The 26494-nt window shown below is 41.8% G+C and overlaps 1 protein-coding gene across 1 annotated transcript; it reads right to left on the reverse strand.

Annotated features, from left to right (window-relative positions):
• Positions 1-891: 891 nt before the first annotated feature.
• On the reverse strand, positions 892-24982 carry LOC137304720 (ornithine decarboxylase antizyme 2-like). The gene is given in 6 exon segments (XM_067973399.1): positions 892-1428; positions 2844-2929; positions 4738-4910; positions 10005-10085; positions 10087-10159; positions 24685-24982. Coding segments are annotated over 6 exon segments (648 nt in total). The 5' UTR covers positions 24789-24982; the 3' UTR covers positions 892-1297.
• Between the last annotated feature and the right edge of the window lie 1512 nt (positions 24983-26494).

Genomic DNA, 26494 nt, shown 5'->3' on the forward strand with positions numbered 1-26494 from the left:
CCCCAAGTAAATATGTAGCAAAAATTCTAATGAGACACTTGATTTTATAGTCCTAAATCTGCAGTTCCTGTTACTAAACAGCAATTGATTCAAAATTACATAAAGTTAATATTTCATTGTTTATAGAAACATGTCCACTGTATTTCAGGAACTTCATCGGGGCCTGTTTTTTTTAGTAAGTTTTAAAAAAATGGGATCAACTTCATCCGTTTCATTTTTTCCAGTTTTTTTACCCCCTTTAAACACTGAATATTGACATCAAAGAATGACTTGGATGAGTTACTGAGTCCAGCATTGCAAAAGAACTGAATTGACATCAAGCTAAAACTGAAGCAACCTAGATTAATGATGGTATCAATTAACCTGGCACAGGCTCGATGGACCAAATGGCCTCCTCCTTCTGTATCATTCTATAATTCTCAGCAGTTGCCACAGAACAAATTTAAGATCACCACTAGAGCAAAGACTGGCTTATTTCTTAAAATGCAGAGGGCTCTTGGGACATAGAATGTCTGACCAAAAACATTGCTGCAAGTGGAATCCAGACTAGCTTTTTAAAAAATAAATGGATAAATATTTGAAAAAGAAAAATTTAAAAGGGTATGGGGAAAGGGACTAAGTAGACAGCATTTTCGGAGAACCAGCACAGACCTAATGGCCATCTTCTGCGCTGTAAAATTCTATAACATCATGCTGTGACCATCCAGAGGGCCAGTCACCTCCGAGTAGTTGGTTTCAATATATTCCTGGATGGAAATTTGGGAGTAGATCTGCCCATTTGACCCTGGGTGGTGTATCTTGCATACAGACCAACTCACTGGTTGGGGGGGGGGGGGGGGGGGGGGGGGGAAGGAGTTATAATCCTCAGAAAAACAATTCAATAAGCAAAGGTAAATTTGAAATATTTTATTTTTTTTAAACAGCTTTCTAGAAGGTACATAAAAACACAGTATGTGAAAGGAATGCACAGGCTTTCAACATTTTCTGTAAACAGCAATGACAAATAGTCACACAGTTCAAGAAACAAATGACAAAAAATCTTGACAAATTTGTAATTCGAGACAAACTATTACTGCTCAGTATCAATCCACGAAGCTGAATTCAGCCCAGACTGCCTAAAGAACATCTAGGCAAGATGATCAAATTTTGCTTACGCAAAAGACAACGAAAATCTGCACCTTTTACAGGCCATAGCTATGGGTATTACACAGCATTTATACTAAGGACTACCCTCTCCCAATAGAGCTACAATAAAAAGAGGGAAAGGAAAAACACAGTATAATGTTCCTTTATGCGTCTACTCCTCCTCAGATAACGACTGATCAATGGCGTACACCATGAACAGGACATCAGGCCGAGCTGGAACAGAGGGATGGCCTGGTCTCACAATCTCAAAGCCCATGAAGCTGAATGTCCTCAAAAGCAAGGCTGATAAGGGAAAAAGAATCCAACATTATAGTTAACAAATAATAATTCTTGCAACAGCTATCAATTTGTCAAGACACTTTGCAAAATTCAAAATGTGCACTGACCCCCTTTTTGTTGCTCAATAGTATGAACTATGCAATCCCCAGCAGTCATGCTCCTTCACTACTGCCTCCATCCTTCTCTTGCCCTCACTCCTTGCTTCAGTTTATTCTCCTTGCTGCAATTTGAGAGTTCTGGTATGAAGTGAGCTAACCAAGTGGACAGCCAATCAGTGGCACTACTGTGTGAAAATGTTACTTATTTATGTATTTAAAACTTCTGATTCTACACACCCTCTATAGCATACCACTTACCCTCCCATCTAGTGGTTTTCAAATTGGAAATGCCATTTCCTCAGAATATACAGCAAGTTCAGTGTAGACCCACACCCAGTTTACTGCACACGGCTTACAGAATGTTGGGTGCAGTTGGTGGCCATTACATTTCAGTACAACATGTAGGGATGCCCTTAACATTAAAAATATTCTGATCTATAAATAAAATTAAAACTGATTTCTTCCAATAAGTCATTTTTCTGTGACTGAGAAAATGGTCCAGTCATTGTTTTCTATTTGTCAACTAACTGTTTGGATTTTTAAATCTGTAGTGGGTAGTGAGGATTAATAGCTGTCATGTGTATGAACATCACTTTTCCCATTTGATGTAAAAAGAGCAGTCAATAGATGAATTAGGTATTTTCCCTGCTGGGCTGCTGTAATGACTTGGAGTATCACTGTGTGCCCTGGAGTGGCTCCACAGCAAACAGCAGGAAGTGCTATTTAAAACCAGCCTGAGGGCTGACAGGCGCTGGGAAATTACACTGAAGGGTGAGTCGCAGAATTCAGTTTGTAGTGTAGTTTCTGGTGCCAGGCAGCTCTGCAGCACTTCGAAGCTTACCACGATGCTCTCTGTTAGGCACTGCAGCAGCTTACCACAGAGGGAGACCAGACTCTAGGAGCTCCATGCAATCAAAATCCATGTTTTTAAAAAGGGAGATTCTCCTGAAGGTAAATTTTCAATTTTAAAAAAGGGGCAAGGGAGAGTATTTTTCCTAGATTTTCCTTCTCTTTTAACTGAAGGTTGCCTGTGGAACTGAATCAAACAATTCTACTTTGACAACCTAAGGCCCTCATTACCCTGCCCAACTTTTGGGAGAAAGTCTTAGTGAGTAAACCAAGATTTACATCCAGGCTTGTCTGCCTATGGGTCCTCAAAACATATGGTGCAGGTAGGCACAAGAGTTTGAACATGCATGTGTTTTCCCAGTTGTCAGAGCTAAAGGATTTGGGATGTCACTAGGACCAGCATGTGATCACAACTCCTGGCAGTCACATCCTAGTGTTTAAGATTACAAATCCAGTATAGAAAGCCCTTACCTCGATCCTCTCTATTTTTGTAGAAGCAGACAAATACATATTCCACCTTCATCTTCTCCTCAGCAAATTCTAGCAGCACAGTTAACCTGTCAAATTAAAAAAAGTGAGTCCAAAGGAACAGCAAATAATTTGGTTTGGCCTTTGCCATTTTTGCTCTCATTGCAAAAAGTCACACTTAGAGCTTAGAAGATCAACACAAGGAAACAGATCATAGAACCACAGAAGTTTATAGCACAGAAGGAAGTCAAATTGGCAGCTCTTTGCTAGAGCAATCCAAAAACTCACCCCACTGCCCTGCTCTCCCTCCCCACCACCATGGCCCTAGATCTTCCTAGTATTGAGTTAACTGCTAGCAGTTCAACAATCCTTTCTGGTTGCACCATTTCAGCAGCAACCCAAAATGGCAGCTCTCCAGGGTGGGGGTGAGGAAGATAAATCACCAAATCCAGGTCCTGTATTGAATCACAAAAGTTACAGCACAGAAGGTGGCCATTCGGCCCATGCCATCTCTTTGTACAAGCAATAGCCCCATTCCCCCGTAGCCCTGCAAATTTTTTCCCTTCAAGCATTTATCAGATTCCTTTTTGAAAGTCATGACTGAATCTGTTTCCACCACCCTTTCAGGCAATGCATTCTAGATCATATTTGAAAATACTTTCTTTAGGATTTCTCTTATTTAGGTAGTGTATGAAGTACTGCAGTTTTAATTAAGCCAAGTCACAATGGATTAATTCCTCCCCACACAAGTACTATGAAGCAGAAATGCTCCATCTACACATGGATACTGAAGAAACGATGAGAATTTAACATTCACTACATCCAAAACTTAGAACCTTCCCCTTAAATGTTGCCACAAGATTTTGGAAATTATCGAAATAGTTCTCATAAAAACCAAGTGTTCTCGCACACTGAGGAGAAATATGTTAAGTATATTATGTAACAAATAAAGAGGAACTGTGAGAGTTGTTAAGTGTTATTCTAAAAGGAGTTGAACATGGAGGAGGTCCTGCTAGATGGGAAACAGGTGACCTTGGTGCTCATTTTCAAAAACAGACCAAAGTCCAGGCAACTGTGGACAATACAAGGTAAAATAATAGTCAATCAGAACTAAACGTGGATTACCTGCATTATAGCCGGGTATATAACAATCAATGGGGATTCAGAAGGAAAGATGCCACCTCACCAATACAAACCTTGAGGAAGCAAAACCTCAAGTGACCAAGTTCAAGTTATTTAGTGCAAACAGTATGATAAAGTCAGAGAAAGTTCTGCTTGAGCTGTAAACTACTTCAGGAGGGCCACAAGACTGAAGACTGATAACTCCCCTATGAAAATTAATTCAAGGGCTAACTCACTACTTAATTACCAGCGTCAAAGATGCTCAAAATCTAAACTAGCACTTTGGACTCCATTGGGATACATGCACCATCTCAAACTCCCAGAGGTTCATATAAAAATCAACGTCACTCATCTACAGATAGTAAATTAAATATAGGCCTTCCACACAAATGATGTGCCTACACTTTTCATCTCAGTGACTATTAGAATATTTATAACACCAAGAGAAGCCTCAAGTACACTACACCTTTGCCAAAGTTGCTCTGCTACACAAAAGACTACTTTTATTCAAGAGCTCATTCTACAATGCGAGCCAGTTTACATACTGCAGCCAAAAAGATGCACCTTGCTTTTATAAGTTCAGATCATATCTCAATGCTAAAATAATTGATTTGAGTTATGTGACTTCCTCTTCCCAGACTACATATTTAAGCAGAGTAGAAAAATTTGATAGTTTTGAAAGTTAAATTGGAGAAGAAACAGATTTATTTAACGTGGTTCATATAAAGGCATGGAAAGCATGGAAGAACATGCCAACAATTTTCAAACCACTCACCCTTCTTTGCTTCCTTCTGCCAAAATACCATCAGGAATTTCCACAAAGAGATCCTTATTAGCGAAAACTGCATCCCACTTGGAGACCTTGGAGTCTATTAACTTGTACTGAAAATGGATAATATGTTGTTTTCCATTCACTGGTAGCTCTTGCGTTACAGTTAGCTTCTCATCCTGCAAGTAAGAAAGGTGCTAATTGGAAAAGGTACTCTGGAAATTGCCTCCATTCTAGCAACATCATCTAGTAGAAAACAGTCCATGATGAGAAAGATACAGGCCCCGTGCAGAACAACTGCTTACTCATACAATGACTGCAGGCTATATGGATAGAGAAATCACTCAGCCTTTCAGTGTATAAAACTAAATATTTGTACGGCATTTTTAGCACAAATACCATATGAACAAAGCCACATAAAAGACTGTGGCAAAGTTGCAAGGATTCTCTCATATCTTGCAAAGAAATTACAAGCTATTGCAGATGTTTAATGGTATGCTACTGCTAAACCTGATTACTTAATAAACTTCCCACCTCAGTTCAGAAACACTTTTTTCCTTCCTTCCCAGTACACTGCTACTCTTCCAGCCTGTTACTCCCCACACTTCCCCATTCATAATGGTACTATTCTCGCCTACACCCGCCCCCCACTCTTGGCTTCTACCAGATGATGCTGCTCCAGGGATCAAACTTTGCTGCACACCGTGGGCCAAATTTCAGATTTCACAGAACTGTCAAGGTCTGGGATTCCTCCCATGGTGTCGCCGCATCAGTTATGAGTCAGAAGCAATTGTAAGGGGCATGTCAGGGTACAGAGGACCATATTTGTGGGATTGTGGACAGTCAGCCTTCCAGTACCTCATCCCAATAATCACGTTTCATTTGTGAACTAACGCAGCAAGTCTCAACAGATTGTTCAACCGTGAGGACATTAATTGCCAAGACTGATCATGAAAACCACAGGTGCAAACTTTCCTTTATGCATCAGCAGAAACCCGACTGAGTTTTCCTATCATTGGCCAGGCATGCTGCCAGTTATAGTACCCCATCATCTAGGCAGCTAGCTCATCACAGGCCAGGGGTTAAATCTGGCAACTTCCTGTTCTGTAATGCTCAGTAGATTGTGGAATACAAAATACAGGCAAGAATTGGATGTGGGTGTTTGCCACCTAAGCAATCTTCATATAATGTTTAAAGACTCAGCATTACAAAACTCAGCAATAAATACTGAGGAAATCAATTTCCAAGAGACAGCGGGGTGGAAGGTCAGCTTGGTAACATGAACCTTAATATAATGCAGGTGAAGAGTCAACAGTGCTAGTAAGGAGTCATCAAAAGAGTCTCAATGGGATCTGGTACAGGGCAATTAGCTCGGTTGACAGCTTAATCCTGCTGTATGTAAAGGACAGCACCTCATCTTTCTACTAGTCTCTTTACAGCCTTAACATTAATTTTAACAACTTTAGACATTAACCACTGCTCCCATTTTCTCTCAGACAGCAGGTGCTGGTAATGGAGGATGGCTGCACCACAGCCACTGGGAGTGGAGATGGTGCTTGGGGTGGAGATCCCCTATTGGTGCATGGCTGGTGGCGTGACATGTATCTTTGCCACATTCTCGGAGCCTTCGTTTACCAGCTTTTCCATGCTTCCCTCCCCCTCTGCTATTCTCTTGTAACCATTTACACCTCCTTGGGATCCATCTTTTGTTTCTATACTTGTCTCATTATCACCTCCTTTCACCATCACTTTTGTCATTTAATCACTCCTGCTCGCCATCTGATCATAGACCTCTCCCTTTTGTTGTTTCTCTGCCCTTTTCTCTAGCTCTCTACTTGCTTAAAAGCTGATCATCTTTAACATCTTCCAGTTCAGGCAAAAGATCATTGACCTGAAATGTTAACTCAGTTTCTCTCTACACAGATGCTGTCTGAACCACTAAGCATTTCCAACATTTTCCATTTTTATTTCAGATTTGAAGAATCTGCAGCATTTTGCTTTTGTTGTATGTTAAGGATGCCCAACTTTAGAAGAGCTCCTACACAAAACCTTTAACTCCCTGACTACATTGTAATACATCTGCCACCCTGATTAGAGTTTCGAATGTATTCTTAACACATCCCTATCGAAAGGAATACTGCTGCAAGACTTAAAAGCAGAAGCTTTGATTTGCATGGTGTATAGTCGAAGACCGAAGGTTAAGATACAGAACATCTGACGTTACAGGATTTTAATAGGAGGTGTAGTCCATACGGCCCCTCAAGCCTGCTCCGCCATTCAATCCAATCATGGCTGATCTTCCATCTCAACTCCACTTTCCCACCCAATCCTCATATCCCTTTATTCCCCTAGAGTCCAAAAATCTATCGATCTCAGCCTTGAATACACTCAACAACTGAGCATCCAAAGCCCTCTGGGGTAAGGAATTCCAAAGATTCACAACCCACCGAGCGAAGAAATTGCTCCTCATCTCAGTCCAAATTACCGACCCCCTCTCGTGAGACTATGCCCCCAAGTTCTAGACTCTCCAACCAGGAGAAACAGTCTCACTGCATCTACCCTGTCAAGCCCTCTCAGAATCTAATATGTTTCAATGAGATCACCTGTCATTCTTCTAAACTCGAGTGTACAGGGCCATTCTACTCAATCTCTCCTCCCATCACAGGAATCAATCTAGTGATCCTTTGTTGCAACAACTCTAAGATAAGTATATCCTTTAGGTAAGGAGACCAAAACTGTGCACAGTACTCCAGGTGTGGTCACACCAAAGCCCTGTACAACTGCAGCAAGACTTGTAATCCAATCCCCTTGCAAAAGGCCAACATACTATTTGCCTTCCTAATTGCTTGCTGTACCTGCAAGTTAACTTTGTGTTGGGTGTACAAGAACATCCAAATCCCTCTGAACACCAACATTTAATAGTTTCTCATCATTTAAGAAATATTCTGTTTTTCTATTCTTCCTACCAAAAAGTGACTAACCTCACATTTCCCCCACATTATACTCCATCTGCTACCTTCTTGCCCACTTAACCTGTCTATATCCCTTTGCAGACTCATTGCGTTCTCCTCACGGCTTACTTTCCCACCTAGCTTTGTATCGTCTGCAAACTTGAATACATTACATTTGGTCCCCTTCATCTAAGTCATTAATATAAATTGTAAATAGCTGAGGACCAAGAACTGGTCCTTGGTCCTCAGCACCCCACTAGTTACAGCCTGTCAACCTGAAAGTGACCCGTTTATTCCTACTCTCTTTTCTGTCTGTTAACCAATCCTCTAATCATACTAATATATTAGCCCCCCCCCCCCCCCCACCCCATGAGCCCCTCATCTTTTGTAACCACCTTTTTTGTGGCACCTTATCAAATGGCCTTTTGAAAATCCAAATATAATACATCCATTGGTTCCCCTTTATCTACCCTGCTAGTTACATCCTCAAAAAACTAAGCTTTGGCAACATAGAACATAGAAAATAGGAGCAAGAGTAGACCATTCGGCCATTGAGCCTGCTCTGCCGTTCAATATGATCATGGCTGATCCTCTATCAATACCATATTCCCGCTCTCTCCCCATACCCCTTGATGCCTTGTGTCTAGAAATCTATCTAGCTCTTTCTTAAATATATTCAGTGACTTGGCCTCCAGAGTCTTCTGTGGTAGAGAATTCCACAGGTTCACCACCCTCTGAGTGAAGAAATTTCTCCTCATCTCAGTCCTAAATGTCCTACTCCGTATCCTGAGACTGTGACCTTGTTCTAGACAACCCCCAAGCCAGGGGAAACATCCTCCCTGCATCCAGTCTGTCTAGCCCTGTCAGAATTTTATGTTTCAATGAGATCCCCTCCCATTCTGCTAAACTCTAGTGAATACAGGCTGAGTCGACCCAATCTCTCCTCATACGACAGTCCTGCCATCCCAGGAATCAGTCTAGTGAACCTTCGCTGCACTCCCTCTATGGCAAGTATATCCTCTCTTAGGTAAGGAGACCGAAACTGCACACAATACTCCAGGTGTGGTCTCACCAAGGCCCTGTATAATTGCACCTGTATTCAAATCCTCTTTCTGGAATTTTTGTGTGTCTTTTACTATGAAGACAGATACAAAATATATGTTTAACATCTCTGCTATTTCCTTATTCCCCATTATAATTTCTCCTGTCAGCCTCTAAGGGACCAATGTTTGAGAATTAATTTTCAAGATTATAAAAAACCAAAAGTGGCATTCAAACCGTAGCATCTTCCTGTGCAACTCCACTAGTATTGACTCTTCACTCCCCCCACCCCCCAAAAAAATGGTCAAGATACACGAAGGGCACACACAGGAATTCAACACCACATCCTGTCGAGCATGTTTGTACTACCCAATTCACACTGTGCTATACATTTAACTGTTTTGAACATAAGACTGCTTTAAATTTCACACTGCTGAAATGACCATTTTGTAGGTGAAATAAACTAGTGGAACCTAAAGCAAATGTTAATGTAGCACTTTTTAAGACCAAGATGAAATCATGAATTCATTCATAAACAGTTACAGGAATTGGGACAAATAACTGCATGAAACACTTACAAAGCACCCTTAATGTAGTTAAGTCATTTCAACAGGCAACAATGAATGGTCTGCATTTACAGCAGTGCACTCTTTATAAAAAGGAATGTAAAAGCATTAACTTTTGGGTTGCTCAAGATATCCAGCTTCTTAAACAGCAGCAACCTTAATGTTGTACTGAATCAACACCTTTCTAGCCTGTGTGACTGGATGCACTGCAGCTAACAATAATTCTACAACCATTCCCTGCTGCCTTGTTTCCATGGAGAAATGACATTCTCCATGGTTACAGTCAGAGCAGTTTTGGAAAAGCAGACAGGATTGCACTTTACAGCAAGTTGAACCTTCATCGCCCCTCTCCCTTTTCACTCCCCACCCCCCAATATCCCAAAGAGACACAGCATTTGACACTACAACCAGCCATGCATCCTGCATTACCGTATGAACTCGACTTAGTGTGTGGAAGTTCTTAGATGCTTATTGATGCTGCAACTTAAATTTGTGCACAAGCTGGGGGTCAATATTCTTGCACGCTCCATTATCTCTCTACCCCAACCCCAACCTACTGGGCAATCCGCTTACATTCTACATAACAACTGGTTGGGGAGCAGCCAGCATTGAAATGTTTACTGTTCCTAGATCAGTGATCATTTCCTTTCTGCACACCTTGTCAGTACTGTTCAGGATATTTCCTCTGCACAAGAGATAATAAAAAAATACTCACTGCATGTAAGAGAGCTGTAAGAGTGTGATCCCTTCCGTTCCCTCGCCCACCCGGGATCTTCACTGATGGGTGAGGGGCATCAGGAGCACCACAGAGGCCCTGGACCGAGGTGCCTGCAGTACTGTTGCTGAGGGGTACCACACATGGAAGGAATACTACTGCAACAAAACAAAAAATAATAATGTTAGGTCTTAAAGTCAGAGAAACAGTTAATAACAATAGTAATGTTTTGTGACCCATCTAGTCTGTCCTTCCAAGCTACTAGGTTGTCTTACTGTGACTCTGTATGCCCTTTTCTAATAGAAATTCTACCTATTATTTTTTTTTAAAAAGCTGCCATGGTTTTCAGTTATGCGATCCTCACTGAGAATCTGTCTCACTATTTTATGACTCTTAATAAAAAAAGATGCCCAAATTTTCTATTTTCTTTTTACACCCGTAGCTTTATAGTGCATCTCCTGTGTGATTAGACAAGTCAAAATAGATGACTAAATGACTGGCAAATAGGAGAACTCTCCAACCGCCTTTTAAAAGTCACGTACTAACTATAGGTAAACGGTCAACAGCTTTACTCAGTTGGCACTGGACACTGAAGCTAATTGGAGGTGGGTCACAAACTTTGATTGCTGAGAAAAGACGACTATTTTCTCCCTCAGTCAAAACCAGATTAAGTACCCATGTCATTGCTGTTTGTGGGATAATACTGTACACAAAATGGCTGCCTACATAACTGACTGCACTTCAAAAGTAATTCACTTTATGTGAAGCGTTTTTCAATACTTGTGAAACATAAAGGTGCTAAATAAATGTTTTAAAACGACATTAGTCACATAGTATTTAAATCACTTCAAACAATTCATGGATTTCTTAAAACTGCAGTTCACAATTACAAAATCAGTTTGGTAGGCATGTTACAAATGGAATTATTGCCCCTTGGCTGCTGACAAGGAACAATTCAGTCAGTACTCCCATCCCTGATCACTATCCAGTGACCCCTGCTGTAAAGTGCTCATTCCAGCCAATACTGATTTCAAGGTTGGCTAAACACACAAATGTATACTTTAAAACTTAAAACTATTCAACACTTTTATTGGACAACTATAGTGGGACCAAAAGTCCATTAACATTTAAATTATTAATTCATATCCATCCAATCACTGGCTAATTGAATTTGAAGTTATAAACCAGTATTCCTTTGCATGCCCCAACCTATTTAAATAGAATCATGCTGTTATATTTCCCCATATCGAGATGAAAAGGTCCAAATTCTTTTTTTTAAAAAAAAAAGAGACACCCTTGTAGAATTAAAAAGATGAATAGGAATATCCTGCAGTCAGATTTATACCAAAAAATCACAAGGATAGAACCAAAAAGGAATGACCTAAAGTGTTTTATACTGCACACACTAGCAGAAATAAAGGTTTGATTTTCATAGTGAACTGTTGAAGATTTGCTGACAAACAGCATCTGTGGAAGTTACATCCTTTGACCAAGTCCTAATACCTCTGCGGCTCAGTGTTAAATTTTGTCTGATAATGTCCCTGTGAAGCGCCTCAAGGTGTTTTTACTACGTTAAAGGCACTATATAAATGCAAGTTGTTATATCAATATAATTACAAAACAAGTTCAATGAATCTAAATATTAGGGGTTATCAATTTATATATAGGAGCTCGAATGGCAAAACTGATAGCTTACTAGTGTGATAAAACCAGTTTATTTGCTCAACTGTTAATGCACATATTGAACTAATGGATCTATTGGGCCAAAACTTAACAGTCTACCCGCTGGTTCTATGAAGTTATCCCTAACCCTTAATATATTTGGCTCAGTAACCATGCGGACCGCATCGATTACTGTCACGTAACTGCTAGAACACGAAGTTCACCCACAAAACAGAAGCGGAATTACATTCATGCACAGTATGCTAAACATCAACTTGTCACTAAACTTGGAATTCAAATGTAAACTTTTCTTAATATACAATAAGTTACTGAAAACAATTTTCCCTTAGCACCCTGGACTAGGGGGCAATGGGGTTCACTCCTGATCACTAAGTGACTCCTACTACAATCCTGCTTGATTCAGGTGAAAACAGTATCATTCCCAAACTAACCAGATAACCACACAGTTGTCTATAGGCCTCCAAACAGTAGTGGTAATGTAGGGGATAGCATCAAACAGGAAATTAGAGATGCATGTAACAAGGGTACTATAGTAATCACGGGTGACTTTAATCTACATATAGACTGGCCAAACCAAATTAGCAATAATACTGTAGAGGATGAATTCCTGGAGTGTATACAAGATGGTTTTTTAGACCAGTATGTTGAGGAGCCAACCAGGGAACAGGCTATCCTAGACTAGATATTGTGCAGTGAGAAGGGGCTAATTAATAATCTTGTTGTGCGGGGTCCTTTAGGGAAGAGTGACCATAACTGATAGAATTCTTCTTCATTAAGATGGAAAGTGAAGTAGTCCAATCTGAAACTAGGGTCCTAAATCTAAACAAAGGAAACTACGAAGATATGAAGGGTGAGTTGGCTATGATAGATTGAGGAGTTTCATTAAAAAGGCATGATGGTGGATAGGCAATGGCTAACATTTAAAAGAACAAATGCATGAATTGCAACAGTTATACATTCCTTTCAAGCACAAAAACACAAGAGGAAAAACAGCCCAACCATGGCTAACAAAAGAAATTAAGGATAGTATTAGATCCAAAGAGGAGTCATACAAAGTTGCCAGAAAAAGTAGCAAGCCTGAGTATTGGGAGCAGTTTAGAATTCAGCAAAAAAAGGACCAAGAGATTGATTGAAGGGAAAAAAGAGTATGAGTTCTACAAGTATGTAGAAAGATCAGGGAGAATTTATAATGGGGAACATGGAAATGGCAAAGCAATTAAACAAATACTTTTTTTTGTCTTCATGTAAGAGGACACAAATAACTTTCCAGAAATGCTAGGGAACCAAGGGATTAATGAGAAGGAGGAATTAAAGGAAATTAATATTAGCAAAAAATAGTGCTGGAGAAATTAATGGGATTGAAAGCTGATAAATCCCCAGGGCCTGATAATCTGCATCCCAGAGTACTAAAAGAGGTAGCCATAGAAATAGTGGATGCATTAGTTGTCATCTTCCAAAATTCTGTAGATTATGGAACAGTTCCTGCAGATTGGAAGGTGGCAAATATAACCCCACTATTTAAAAAAAAGAGAAAACAGGGAACTACAGACTGGTTAGCGTAACATCAGTAGTAGGGAAAATGCTAGGAGTCTATTATAAAGGATGTGATAACAGGACACTTAGAAAATATCAATGGGATTAGACAAAGTCAGCATGGATTTATGAAAGGGAAACTGTGTTTGACAAACCTACTGGAGTTTTTTTGAGAATGTAATTGGTAGGATAAGGGAGAACCAGTGGATGTGGTTAATTTGGATTTTCAGAAGGCCTTTGATAAGGTCCCACATAAGAGGTTAGTGTGCAAAATTAAAGCACATGGGATTGGTGGTAATATACTGGCATGGATTGAAAATTGGTTAACAGACAGGAAACAGTAGGAATAAATGGGTTTTTTTCAGGGTGGCAGGCAGTGACTAGTGGGGTAACGCAGGGATCGGTGCATGGGTCCCAGCTGTTCACAGTATATATCAATGGTTTGGATGAGGGAACCAAATGTAATATTTCCAAGTTTGCTGACGATACAAAGCTAAGTGGGATTGAGAGTTATGAGGAGGATGCAAAGAGGCTTCAAGGCGATTTAGACAAGTTGAGTGAGTGGGCAAATACATGGCAGATGCAGTATAATGTGGATAAATGTGAAGTTATCCACCTTGGAAGAAAAAACAGAAAGGCAGAGTATTATTTAAATAGTGATAGATTGGGAAATGTTGATGTACAAGGAGACCTGGGTGTCCTTGTACACCAGTCACTGAAAGCAAACATGCAGGTGCAGCAAGCAGTTGGGAAGGCAAATAGTACGTTGGCCTTCATTGCAAGAGGATTTGAATACAGGAGCAATTATACAGGGCTTTGGTGAGACCACACCTGGAGTATTGTGTGCAGTTTTGGTCTCCTTACCCAAGAAAGGATATACTTGCCATAGAGGGAGTGCAGCAAAGGTTCACCAGTCTGATTCCTGGGATGGCAGGACTGTCGTATGAGGAGAGATTGGGTCGACTCAGCCTGTATTCACTAGAGTTTAGCAGAATGAGAGGGGATCTCACAAACATAAAATTCTGACAGGGCTAGACAGACTGGATGCAGGGAGGCTCCCCTGGCTGGGGGGTGTCTAGAACGAGGGGTCACAGTCTCAGGATACGGAGTAGGACATTTAGGACTGAGATGAGGAGAAATTTCTTCACTCAGAGTGGTAAACCTGTGGAATTCTCTACTACAGAAGGCTGTGGAGGCCAAGTCACTGAAAATATTTAAGAAGGAACTAGATAGATTTCTAGACACAGAAGGCATCAAGGGTATGGAGAGAGCAGGAATATGGTATTGAGATAGAGGATCAGCCATGATCATATTGAATGGCCTACTCCTATTTGCTATGTGACACATTGGCTAGGGAAAAAATGAGAGAATTTTCATTTATAGAGCTCCTTTTATGTCCTCAAGACATTCCAAAGCACTTAACAGAAAAATGAAGTACTTTTGAATTGTAGTCACTATTGTTTTGTGGGCAAACGTGGCAATTGCCATACAGCAATGTCCACAAACAACAAGGAGATTAATGACTAGTTAATCTGTTTTTGGTGGTGTTAGCTGAGGGATGAATGTTTGACAAGGTACAAGAACTCCCTGCTCCTCTGCAAAAAAAAGTGCCACAGGATCTTTCACATCCGCCTGCAATTATACTCTAACTGGCATGAATACAACACTTTCCCCGTGGTGTATTAATCATTTCACAATTGTTCGTTTCTTACTACCCATTTTACTAGATACATATTCTGACGCAGAAATTGCACTGACATCAAGTTTCATTGCTTGGTGCATCAAGGCCTATTAGCAAGTCTAACCAAAGCAACTAGTGGTACACAGCCTGCCAGGTCACAGCTGAGGCAGGGAAAAATTCCACACTATAATCAACATGACGTTTTTAAACTATATTTTCATTTGAGAAGTCAAGTTTCCACGGTAGCAGATAAGAGAGGGTCACCAAGGTGATGTGAAAGCTGGGATACAAATTTCAGTAATAGAGGTTGAGACGAGGATAGACGCACAGGGGGTCTAATTAACAATCGAATACATCAAAGGGCAACATCTGCCGTGAAGCAGGTGCCACAGCCCTAAATATTGCAGACGGCTGGTGGGAGAAGATAGTTCCACTTAAAAGTTTGAGCCCAGCATTCTTAACTTTAATGAAACAGACCTTACCGTTCTCTCAAAACATATACAGTTGTCTTGTCAACTGTCATATGTAGAGTGACAATGCTACTGTGGCAACAAGATCACATATTTCATATGGAAGTCAAAAAGCCACATTGTTTCAGTTCTATGCAGCAGTGTCCCATGTGCAATATGAAAAAGGCAGTACAATAACCTCAGACCTGTGAGCACTGGGTGAAATACAAGGACAACATGAAAGAAGGATGTTGTACTGTTGATAACTGTGCTGCTTACCCACGAGATATCCGGTCTGCACACGTGTCTCCTTTTCATTTCACCTAATAGTAATGCAAACTGACAATCTTGCAATCATAAAATTTATGGCAAGGTGTCAGCAATCTCAAATGCTCCCTGGTGGCTTATAATGCCCATTGAGACACAAAATTGGACTTTAAAATAGAGCTCCAACAGACCAATGCCACAGGCAACCCCAAAGTCAATAATCTGCAGAATAATATGGAGTCAGAAACTAGCTGCTCACATTTCTGATCCTAAACACCCCTGGATGCTGTAGAAAGTTGCCTGATGAACTTGGAGGCATATTTAATAGTCCCAACAATCAGCAGTGAGGTGCAAAGATCACAAGTCAAGTCAGTGGATGCTGTGACAGAACAATGAAGATGGTCATCAACAGGCAGTGTTACAGGCTGGAGACAGCCTCTTCCTGCTATGCTGCAACAATGATGCATCTTTTCAGCTGACTATCCTTGCCAACCGAGAGGTTCATTGGGAGAGACATCTCTACCAGACATTTCATTTTATTGGACAATTTGGAGTTTAATTCATATGGTTATAATTTCAATGCAAAAAGACAAACATGTAATGAAAATTCATTTCCATGGCTACAACTCTAGTTATTAACTGATTCGATTGTATGAAGAGAACAGATTGTGGTAAAGTCTAATCAATACTGCTGGTAATACTATTACCTCGTACTTGCTACTTTTTGAAGTTCCAATTTGATTCAATCTCTAATAAACTCCAGTTCACCATTTTCCATGTTTGGTGTGGACAATTCCAAGATGAATTTTCTGGTTAATTTTTTTTAAACATGATTTTCAAAGCTGAGGCTGAGAGATCAGCATTTACTCTAAGACTACAACAGCTACATTCTGGATGCATAATTTGCAGACACATTGCTGCAACTTTCTCAAACACAACAGTTTTAAAATCAATATTTGATCAACATTGGCCAAAGACGACTATCAAGTCAAATCATACACAATAATCAGATTTACCTCTTAAGGTCTTTAGTCTAGCCACTCAATGACATTTACTGTGTGAAATATACTATGGCAATAAGGCCTGTTAATAGAATATAATAAGCAGAGTAGGAATCCAACTGTAAGAATAAATTAACTTGCCTGTTTCAATAATTAATTTATTGAATATTACACGATAAACATTTTGCAGAAAAGTTGGAAGATTCTGTAAACACGTTTTCTGTGATTGTAAAGTCATAAGCAGTGTATAAATACTGTTTTAATCCTTTTTTAAAAATTCGTTCATGGGATGTGCGCGTCCCTGGCGAGGCCGGCATTTATTGCCCATCCCTAATTGCCCTTGAGAAGGTGGTGGTGAGCCGCCTTCTTGAACTGCTGCAGTCCATGTGGTGAAGGTTCTCCCACTGTGCTGTTAGGAAGGGAATTCCAGGATTTTGACCCAGCGACGATGAAGGAACGGCAATATATTTCCAAGTTGGGATGGTATGTGACTTGGAGGGGACCGTGCAAGTGACGTTGTCCCCATGTGCCTACTGCTCTTGTCTTTCTAGGTGGTAGAGGTCGCGGGTTTGGGAGGTGCTGTCGAAGAAGCCTTGCAGAGTCGCTGTGGATGGTATGTTTAGGGTGGTGGACGGGGTGCCAATCAAGTGGGCTGCTTTGTCCTGGATGGTGTCGAGCTCCTTGAGTGTTGTTGGAGCTGCACTCATCCAGGCAAGTGGAGAATATTCCATCACACTCCTGACTTGTGCCTTGTAGGTGGTGGAAAGGCTTTGGGGAATCAGGTGGTGAGTCACTCGCTGCAGAATACCCAGCCTCTGACCTGCTCTTGGTAGCCACAGTATTTATGTGGCTGGTCCAGTTAAGTTTCTGGTGGGGGATTCGGTGATGGTAATGCTGTTGAATGTCAAGGGGAGGTGGTTGGACTCTCTTGTTGGAGATGGTCATTGCCTGGCAGGAATGTTACTTTCCACTTATGAGCCCAAGCCTGGATGCTGTCCAGGTCTTGCTGCATGCGGGCACGGACTGCTTCATTATCTGAGGGGTTGCGAGTGGAACTGAACACTGTGCAATCATCAGTGATCATCCCCATTTCTGACCTTACGATGGAGGGAAGATCATTGATGAAGCAGCCGAAGATGGTTGAGCCTAGGACACTGCCTTGAGGAATTCCTGCAGCAATGTCCTGGGGCTGAGATGATTGGCCTCCAACAACCACTACCATCTTCCTTTGTGCTAGGTATGACTCCAGCCAATGGAGAGTTTTCCCCCTGATTCCCATTGACTTCAATTTTACTAGGGCTCCTTGGTGCCACACTCGGTCAAATGCTGTCTTGATGTCAAAGGCAGTCACTCTCACTTCACCTCTGGAACGCAGCTCTTTTGTCCATGTTTGGACCAAGGCTGTAATGAGGTCTGGAGCCAAGTGGTCCTGGAACCCAAACTGTGCATCCGTGAGCAGGTTATTGGTGAGCAAGTGCCGCTTGATAGCACTGTCGACGACACCTCCCATCACTTTGCTAATGATTGAGAGTAGACTGATGGGGCGGTAATTGGCCTTCCTGTATCAGTCTGATAGAGGTCTACAATGTTAGTTTAGCGATAGCCGTGATTAAAATTTACTAAACTTAAATATCAGCAATCCCACTCATCAATGTCATGATTTTAATGCAAAGTGCTCTGTTTTAATTTAAAAACCGGGTTAAGGTTTACTAAGTTATTGAAGAGGATTTACTCTACTGAGTGCTGACATAACAGTCTAAAATCTTATTTCAACTCCTGTGATCACATTTTATAATTCAAAGCAAATAAAATGGTCAGTGCAGCACCATTACTATGTAATACAGTATATTTCCAGCAATTTGAAACCTGCATACTTACAGATGACTTGCCCTATGTTTCCTCCAGTATGGAGAACAAGATTGAAAAACAGGAACTCAACAATACCATAAGCTTAACAGATACATAGGGTTTCATTTTTTCTGTTTTTAAACTGTTTAAGGAAAAATTCTTATCCTTTTGTTGCGATGTTTCCACTTTTGGCATTCCATTATTTTTGATTTTAAAAAATGTTCTCCCTCCTCCCCATTTATTTTTGATGTGGAGATGCCGGTGATGGACTGGGGTTGACAATTGTAAACAATTTTACAACACCAAGTTATAGTCCAGCAATTTTATTTTAAATTCACAAGCTTTCGGAGATTTTCTCCTTCCTCAGGCAAATGTTTGCCTGAGGAAGGAGAAAATCTCCGAAAGCTTGTGAATTTAAAATAAAATTGCTGGACTATAACTTGGTGTTGTAAAATTGTTTACAATTCCCATTTATTTTGTTTATATTTGAACTGTAAATGAGGATTCTGGCTTTTAAAATCACACACTTTTTCTTCTTGTCCAGCATTCTAATTAAAGCATACCTAGCATCAGCTGCCAGACACATGAAAACTTAGTTAGTATGGCTGGCAAAGCCTACAAGAATATTGGGAAGAATTGTATCACAAACAAATCCCACTGCTCACAGCATACCCATTCTACCTTTGTTGTGGCAAGTACTTTGTGTAGTTTGCAAGTGTCACGGGTGGTAGAACAATTGACATTGCTGCTATGTTTTGGAAATATTCATTTTAATGATTGTTTTGACGATTAGAGCAAAACTGCTCATTTATATGCAGGAGTATATCCTTGTGTAGTACAAGCCCAGGTGCAAACATTAGCTAAAGCCAGTCTTAAACATTTCAGAAACTCAACTCTGGCTGCTGCATGGGGGGCTAGATTAGGTTCAAAAATAAAATTAAGAAGGGGTGGGGTGGGGGAGACTAAATTAGGGATTACAAGGGCAAACAGGACTATGGCACTCTAGCTTAAAAACAGAAGGGAAAGTGTAAACATTGGAATCCCACTACCACAAATTCTGCAGTCAAGTATCCTGCATATTGTGTGCATCAGCACACCCAAAGTGCAATGGAATAGGTCTCCTTCTTAATCGTGGTCTCGCCCCTGCCAGTTAGGTATTTTAGTTTAAGGACATTATTACAATAATACAGCTTTCTCTCATCGGAGAAGCTTTAGTACTGCAATTAGTATTTGTGCATTGCAATGTACGAGCTTAAAAAAGTCAACCCAGGAGACCTGGATCTGCTAAAGACCTCCATTAGAAAAAAGGTATAACAGACTACAGTAATATAGGCATGACCAGAGAATTAAAGAGAGAAAAAATGTTACTACAACTCAATAGTTTTACCTGATCAGAAAGACTGACTAACAGGTTTCAAACTTGTGCTGAACAAAAGAAAAAAGATGTTACAAGCATGTATGCATGCTAGGAAATGCCTGTAGCAGCTGAACAAAAGATATAGTTTTATCAAAATAAGAGATTATTCTATCAACACTTTCATGCAAATTTTCATGCTTACTTGTGATGTGGAACAAATGTATTGAAACAGCTAAATAACTTCACGTACAAACACAAGTGTTCTTAAAGTAAAATTACAACAGTTGCCAATTAACTGATGAACTGTAGCGCCACAAATGACACGATTCTCGCATCTGGTCTCAGATCAGTCTGCAAATGTAATTTAATAGTTCCAAACCAATTGTACTAAAACTATCCAAACTGTAGATAACTAGCAGGCCCAGTACATTCATGGATTGTACTATTGTGAGAAACTGCTGATTACAAACCAAGTTTTACAGTTTGATATCAGAAGCTCCCAGTCTGACACTAGAATATATACTGCACAACTTTTATACATGCTTCAGGTGTAATATTGGAAGAATATTTGTACTTGTATAAATTAGTAATTTACAGAGGACCACAACTATTGTTTTGGTTGATCCTTTCCAAGATTTGGATTAATTTCCCTTTCATTAACTCACAATCTAGAAAAGACCGAATGGGGATTTATTGAAAAAACTGTGCGCAATGCAAAAATTTTCGGACTGCTTGCATAAAACATTGACGAGATGTTGCTGTTCAGCTGTTACTCCAAATGTTTAAGCACTACACTTTGCCAATGGTCACTTCTCAGAGAAATTGGAATTTTCCTGATTACAGTAGCTTCAAAGACTGAGCAACATCAACCACTTCAAACAAATGATGTAGCGATTGACAAGAATGGGAAAGTGTGAAATACCCATTTAAAATGTTTCACTCTTCAGCATTTCAGAATGCCAAGTCACAGTGTCATCAGTGAAATATAGATCAGGTCACCCTGCTGTTGTTTTTGTTGTAACTGCGCTCAAAGTGTTTCAGTGGTGAAATTAGTTGTAATATGCAGTGGTTTCTTGGATACCTTAATTAGGGCTATCCTAGGTTACAGGGTGTAAGCAGCACTTTCACTTTTAGAAATACACAGGTTTCCTTCATCAGGAGTTATATCAATTTCTTACCTGATGAAACAACATACACAGTTCTCAAAGCTAGGATCTACAACTTGTAATCTTTAATTCCACGAAGCAGAAAAGATCAATATTGTCTCTAACTGAGGCATTACACAACTCAGATCTATGTTATACAATACTTTAAGTCAATAAAATGCTTCCAAAGTCTTGTAAATCTAAGTTTATCACATTGGAAACATCCAAAGTCAAACATCTGATTACTTCATCCTTGCAAAAGCCATCTAGGCAATCCAGCTGTATTTTCAGGGTTCAAGTGCTCCGATAACAAACTTCATTCCCATAGTTTATACTGTGTGAACTCCTCCAGAAATTTATTCCACAGTATCAATTTACTGTTAATGTGCAAAAAGCACTATGCTTTGTAAACTATATCAGCACTGCACAAAGACCTAGTGTAATCTTCAGGTGAAGTGGGATGAGTGGGTGAGTTAATTGGACCAGGATTGTCAATGTAATTGAGTCCCTATTTGAAATTCATCCATTGTTACTTTTATATTTCCACTGGCAGAAGGGTGTAATTGCAGTGTGACAAGTTTACATGAACAGTTTCCATTGTAAATGTGGGCATAGGAATTTATAATAGAAAAGGCTGAAGAAATGTGTATGAACACAAGAATCTTAAAGCAGTAACTGAATATTGTCCCTTGCACTTTACTGGATCTTGACCTCTGGCTCACAATTCAACTCCCTCTCCCATTTCATTTGAGCATCTATCATTCTTTGGCCTCCCACTGTTCCAACCTGGCTCAACACAAACTTTAGGAACAGTGTCTTATCTTACACCTAAGCCGTTTACAGTCCTCTAGTCTGAAGATCAACTTTACGAAAGTCAGACCATAGCTGTTTTCCCTTCATCTGCCACTTCAATCACCACCATTGGATTGTCTCTCTCACCTAACTACATTCACTCTTGTACTTCACTATGATTTCCACACATTCACTTTTCCAGCTTTTTAAAACCCTTTGACAGGCTAATTAGCTGACAACAGTCAATATACTTCAATATTAACCTGACCTAACTTCTCACTGTTTTGTTCAGTCCCGTAAGAGATAAGCTCATCTTTAAGTTCTGTTATGCAACCCAAAACATCAAACCCTTTCTCTCCAGATGCTATGATGTGGAGATGCCGGTGATGGACTGGGGTGGACAAATGCAAGGAATCTTACAACACTAGGTTATAGTCCAACTCCGAAAGCTTGTGATTTTCAAATAAAACTGTTGGACTATAACCTGGTGTAAGATTCCTTACATTTCTCCAGATGCCGACAGACCTATGTATTGCACATATTTTCCTTTTAGATTTTCAGGTTTTTACATATCAATTCTTGTCTTGCAAAGCTAAAAATATACACATCACACCTTTAAAAAGAGGCAGCACATGGAGAAGTACTGAGTTACTGAGAATAACTGCACTAGGGTCCATGACAACTGGATATTCCATAGCAACAGAACAGCCACCACATCAATAGTTCACCCTCACTTACTGTTCGATTCTATCATTCCCTACCTGATCAGAACTACATCTCAAAATACAATACAACTCAAATCAATACTGAACTAGCTTCATTTCACTGAAAAAATATTTGAAACACCATCACCATCACATCCTAGGGTCCTAAACAAGTGCACAAAGCAGGCAAGCAGCAATCATTTAGTAGCAAAAAATGTATACATACAAAAGCTAGAAACATTTAAAAAATAGAACCACTTACATTCTTATATACACACATCAATCATCTATTGCTTCCAGCTCGATTACTCATTACTGATGCAACACAGAAATTGTACGTATAAAGGCACCGCTGAAGCATACATAGAACTACTTGGTGAAAAACAGACCACCACTGTTTAAAATATACAACTGAAAGAACAGGAAATACCAGCAATACACAGGCTTCACGAAGTACTGCCTAGAGTCCATTATGTAGGGAGAGACATCCGTACATTATGCTTATATTAGACATTTTTGGGGGGCAACATTAAAGCACATCACACATGACATAAATAATGTCACAATATATAATGATGTAGCACTATATACACACATTTTATAGAATTTTACAGAAAAGGCAGCAATTCAACCCATGCCACCTATATTATGCACTTGGCCCTTTTCCAATACCATTTTACATGTTTTCTTTTTCAATTATTTATCCACTTCCCTTTTAAAAGCTATTATAGATCCTACTTCCACCACTGTTCATCGGGCAATTCCATGTCCAATCAGCCTCCTGCATAAACATTTCAAAAAAATTCTCCAACCTCTCTCTATGCTCTTTAAGTAACAATCTTTAATTTGCACCCTCTTGATACTGACTCACCAGCCCATGGAACTAATGTGATCAATTCCCCTCATAGAACTGAGCATCTCCATCAACCCGCAGAAACCGGCTTTGTTCTGACGAAATGTCTTCCCACAACAACTAAACAGTGCATCTCTCCTGCTCTCATCAGAAAAGCACTCAGATGCAGATTTTCCCATGCATTGCACATTCCTTATCCCCTCCCCCCCCCAAAAGCTCAGACAGTAGCCCAGCATCTCCTCCTCACTTCCCCCCCCACCCCATCTGCAGTCCAGATGCCAGCATCTCCTCCTCCCTTTCTACAGTCCAAATGCTCCATGTCTCCCCTCCCCCCAGATGCCCAGTGTCACCCCTCCCCACCAATAGTCAGTGTCGCCCCATCATCAACCCCCCCCACCCAGTGTCTCCCCTCCCCACCAATAGTCAGTGTCTCCCCATCATCACCCTCCCCCGCCCAATGTCTCCACCTCCCCCCAGATGCCTGGTGTCCCCCCCTCATCTCCCTCAATGTCCAATCCCTCCCCCGATAACCAACGTCTCCCCCTCACCCCCCGATACCCAGCATCTTCCACCCCCACCCAGCACCTTCCCCCTCAACCCTCCCATGCCCAGTGTTGCTTCTCTCCACCCCCCCCTGCAATACTCCATATCTCCCCCTCCCCCCAGGGGCACCCCTTTCCCCAATGCCCAGCATTTCCCCCTCAGCGCCCCCCCCCCATGTTCAGTGTCTCACACACCCCCAAATTCCCCCTACCCCCAATGTTCCATTCGCTCCCCTCTCCCCCCATCATGTTCCCCCCTCAGCTCAGCCCCCCCACCCCAGCTCTCCCTCCCCCCCCAGCTCAGCTCACCCCCCCCAGCTCAGCTCAGCCCCCCCCCAGCTCAGCCCCTCCCCAGCTCACCCCCCCTCCCCCACCATGTTCCCTCTCCTCTCAGCCCCTCCCCCACCATGTTCCCTCCCCACCCTCCCTCCCCTCCCACTCACCCCCCTCCCCTCCCTCCCTCCCCCCCTTCCCCCCCCTCCCCCCCCTCTCCCCCCCCCCCTCTCCCTCCCCCCCTTCCCCCCCCCTCCCTCCCCCCCCCTCTCCCCCCCCCCCTCTCCCTCCCCCTCTCTCACCCCCCTCCCCCTCTCACTCACCCCCCTCCCTCTCACTCACCCCCCTCCCTCTCACTCACCCCCCTCCCTCTCACTCACCCCCCTCCCCTCCTTCCCTCCCCCTCTCTCCCCCTCTCTCTCACTCACCCCCCTCCCTCCCCCTCTCTCTCACCCCCCTCCCTCCCCCTCTCTCTCACCCCCCTCCCTCTCACTCACCCCCCTCCCTCTCACTCACCCCCCTCCCCCCCCCTCTCCCCTCCCCCTCTCTCACCTCTCCTGTGCATTTATCATCCTGGTTGGGGTCGGTGAGCTCTTTCCTCTTTCTTTTCCGAAGTAGTGACTGTTTAGTATCCGTTCCACGGAGGTTCTCACCATCCGGCCGCAGGCAGAGCCCGTTCCTTGGGTTATGTTTGCTTTTGGTGCCGTCCTTTCTCGGGCCGCCTCTCTCCCATCCGCTCCGCTCAACCTTCCAGAACCTTCAGCAACGTCAGCGCCGGCCGCAGCCCGCTTAAATAGTGCCGCGCAGCATCACGGGCCGCGCCGCCCAACAAATCAAACAAACGTCGAATAATTTTCTCCACCGCGAATCGCAATGGGCTTTTTTTTATTTTTTTTTGTAATGATATATTTTCCTGCTGGGTGCCTGCACTGAATTCTCACGGATGTGTGTTTTGTTTTGTTTTGCGGATGACGTCAAGACCTTTCCCGCGGCCCCCCTGATGATTGACAGGAGAGGGGGGGCGGGGCATCTGTGCTACCCCAGCAAACTGGGACTCTTGTCAATCGCCCATTTGGGCAAGTGCTGGAGCAAATTTGCACACAGCAAAGTCCCACTAAGAATGAATAAGATGCTGATTTTCCAGTTGATGTCCTTTTGTGCATTCCTATTGCAGGTTTTTTTTGGGGGGAAGAGGATATGGATAATGAATATTGGCCTTGGAAAGCTCTTCAAAGAAGGCAGTTGCATTTGTCCAGCATCATCTCACGTCCTCAGAGCGTCCCGAAGTGATTCTCAGCCAATTAATGACTTTTTTAAGAGCAGGTGCTGTTGTGCAGGCAGCAAATTTGCTCACGGTCAAGTTCCACAAAGAATGAATTCGATGGTGATTGGCCATTGAGTCTGTTTGGGCGGTGTTGGTCAAAGCAGTTCCTTGAATGGTAACTTGAGATTGTTTACATTCGCTAGAGCAGGCAGAGGGGGCCTTGGTTTAATGTCTCGTGCGTAAGACAGAGAAAGGCTATGCATTGGGCACCTGTTCTCTATTATGCGTCACAAAGAACTGAGGGCTGTAACATGCCAAACGTGGGCAGATGTAGAAGGGTGTCTGGGAGCCTGCGCACAAGCTAAGTACAAGGCTTATTAGGCCTTCCAAAAATATTAAAATCAGGAGGACGTCCATAATGTGGCTAGAGCACCTAAGGAATGGGCCCTACTGCCCAGACTCCTTTTGCATGGGTCATACAGTCTTTAACGTGAATGTGAACAAGCAGACGGAACCCCAGTTCAACACTTCATCTGAAGGGGTGGCACCTCTGACAATGCAGCATTCCTTCAATATGGTATTGGAGTGTGACGCATAGGAACAGGAGTTGGCTATTCAGCCCCTCGAGTCTGCTCCGCCATTCAATTAGATCATGGCTGACCTGTACCTTAACTCCATTTACCGACCTTTGCTCCATATCCCTTGATACCTTTACCTAACAATAATCTCAGTCTTGAAAGCTTGAATTGACCCAACATCCACAGCCACTTTTGGGGAGAGAGTTCCAGATTTCCAATGCCCTTTGTGTCGAAAAAGTGCTTCCTGATTTCACTCCTGAATGGCCTGGCTCTAATGTTAAGATTATGCCTTCTTGTTCCCAGAGTAAACAGATTCTCTTTATCTACCCTATTGAATCCTTTCATCATTTTAAAGGCCTCGATTAGATCAAGGGATTACAAGCCAAGTTTATGGAACCTGTCCTCATAATTTAACCCCTCAAGTCCCGCTATCATTCAGGTGAATCTGCGCTGCACCCCCTCCAAGGCCAATATATCCTTCCTGAGGTGCGGTGCCCAGAACTGAACACAATAGTCCACG

The sequence above is a fragment of the Heptranchias perlo genome, chromosome 38 (genome assembly GCF_035084215.1).
Source record: "Heptranchias perlo isolate sHepPer1 chromosome 38, sHepPer1.hap1, whole genome shotgun sequence".
Classification (NCBI taxonomy): domain Eukaryota; kingdom Metazoa; phylum Chordata; class Chondrichthyes; order Hexanchiformes; family Hexanchidae; genus Heptranchias; species Heptranchias perlo.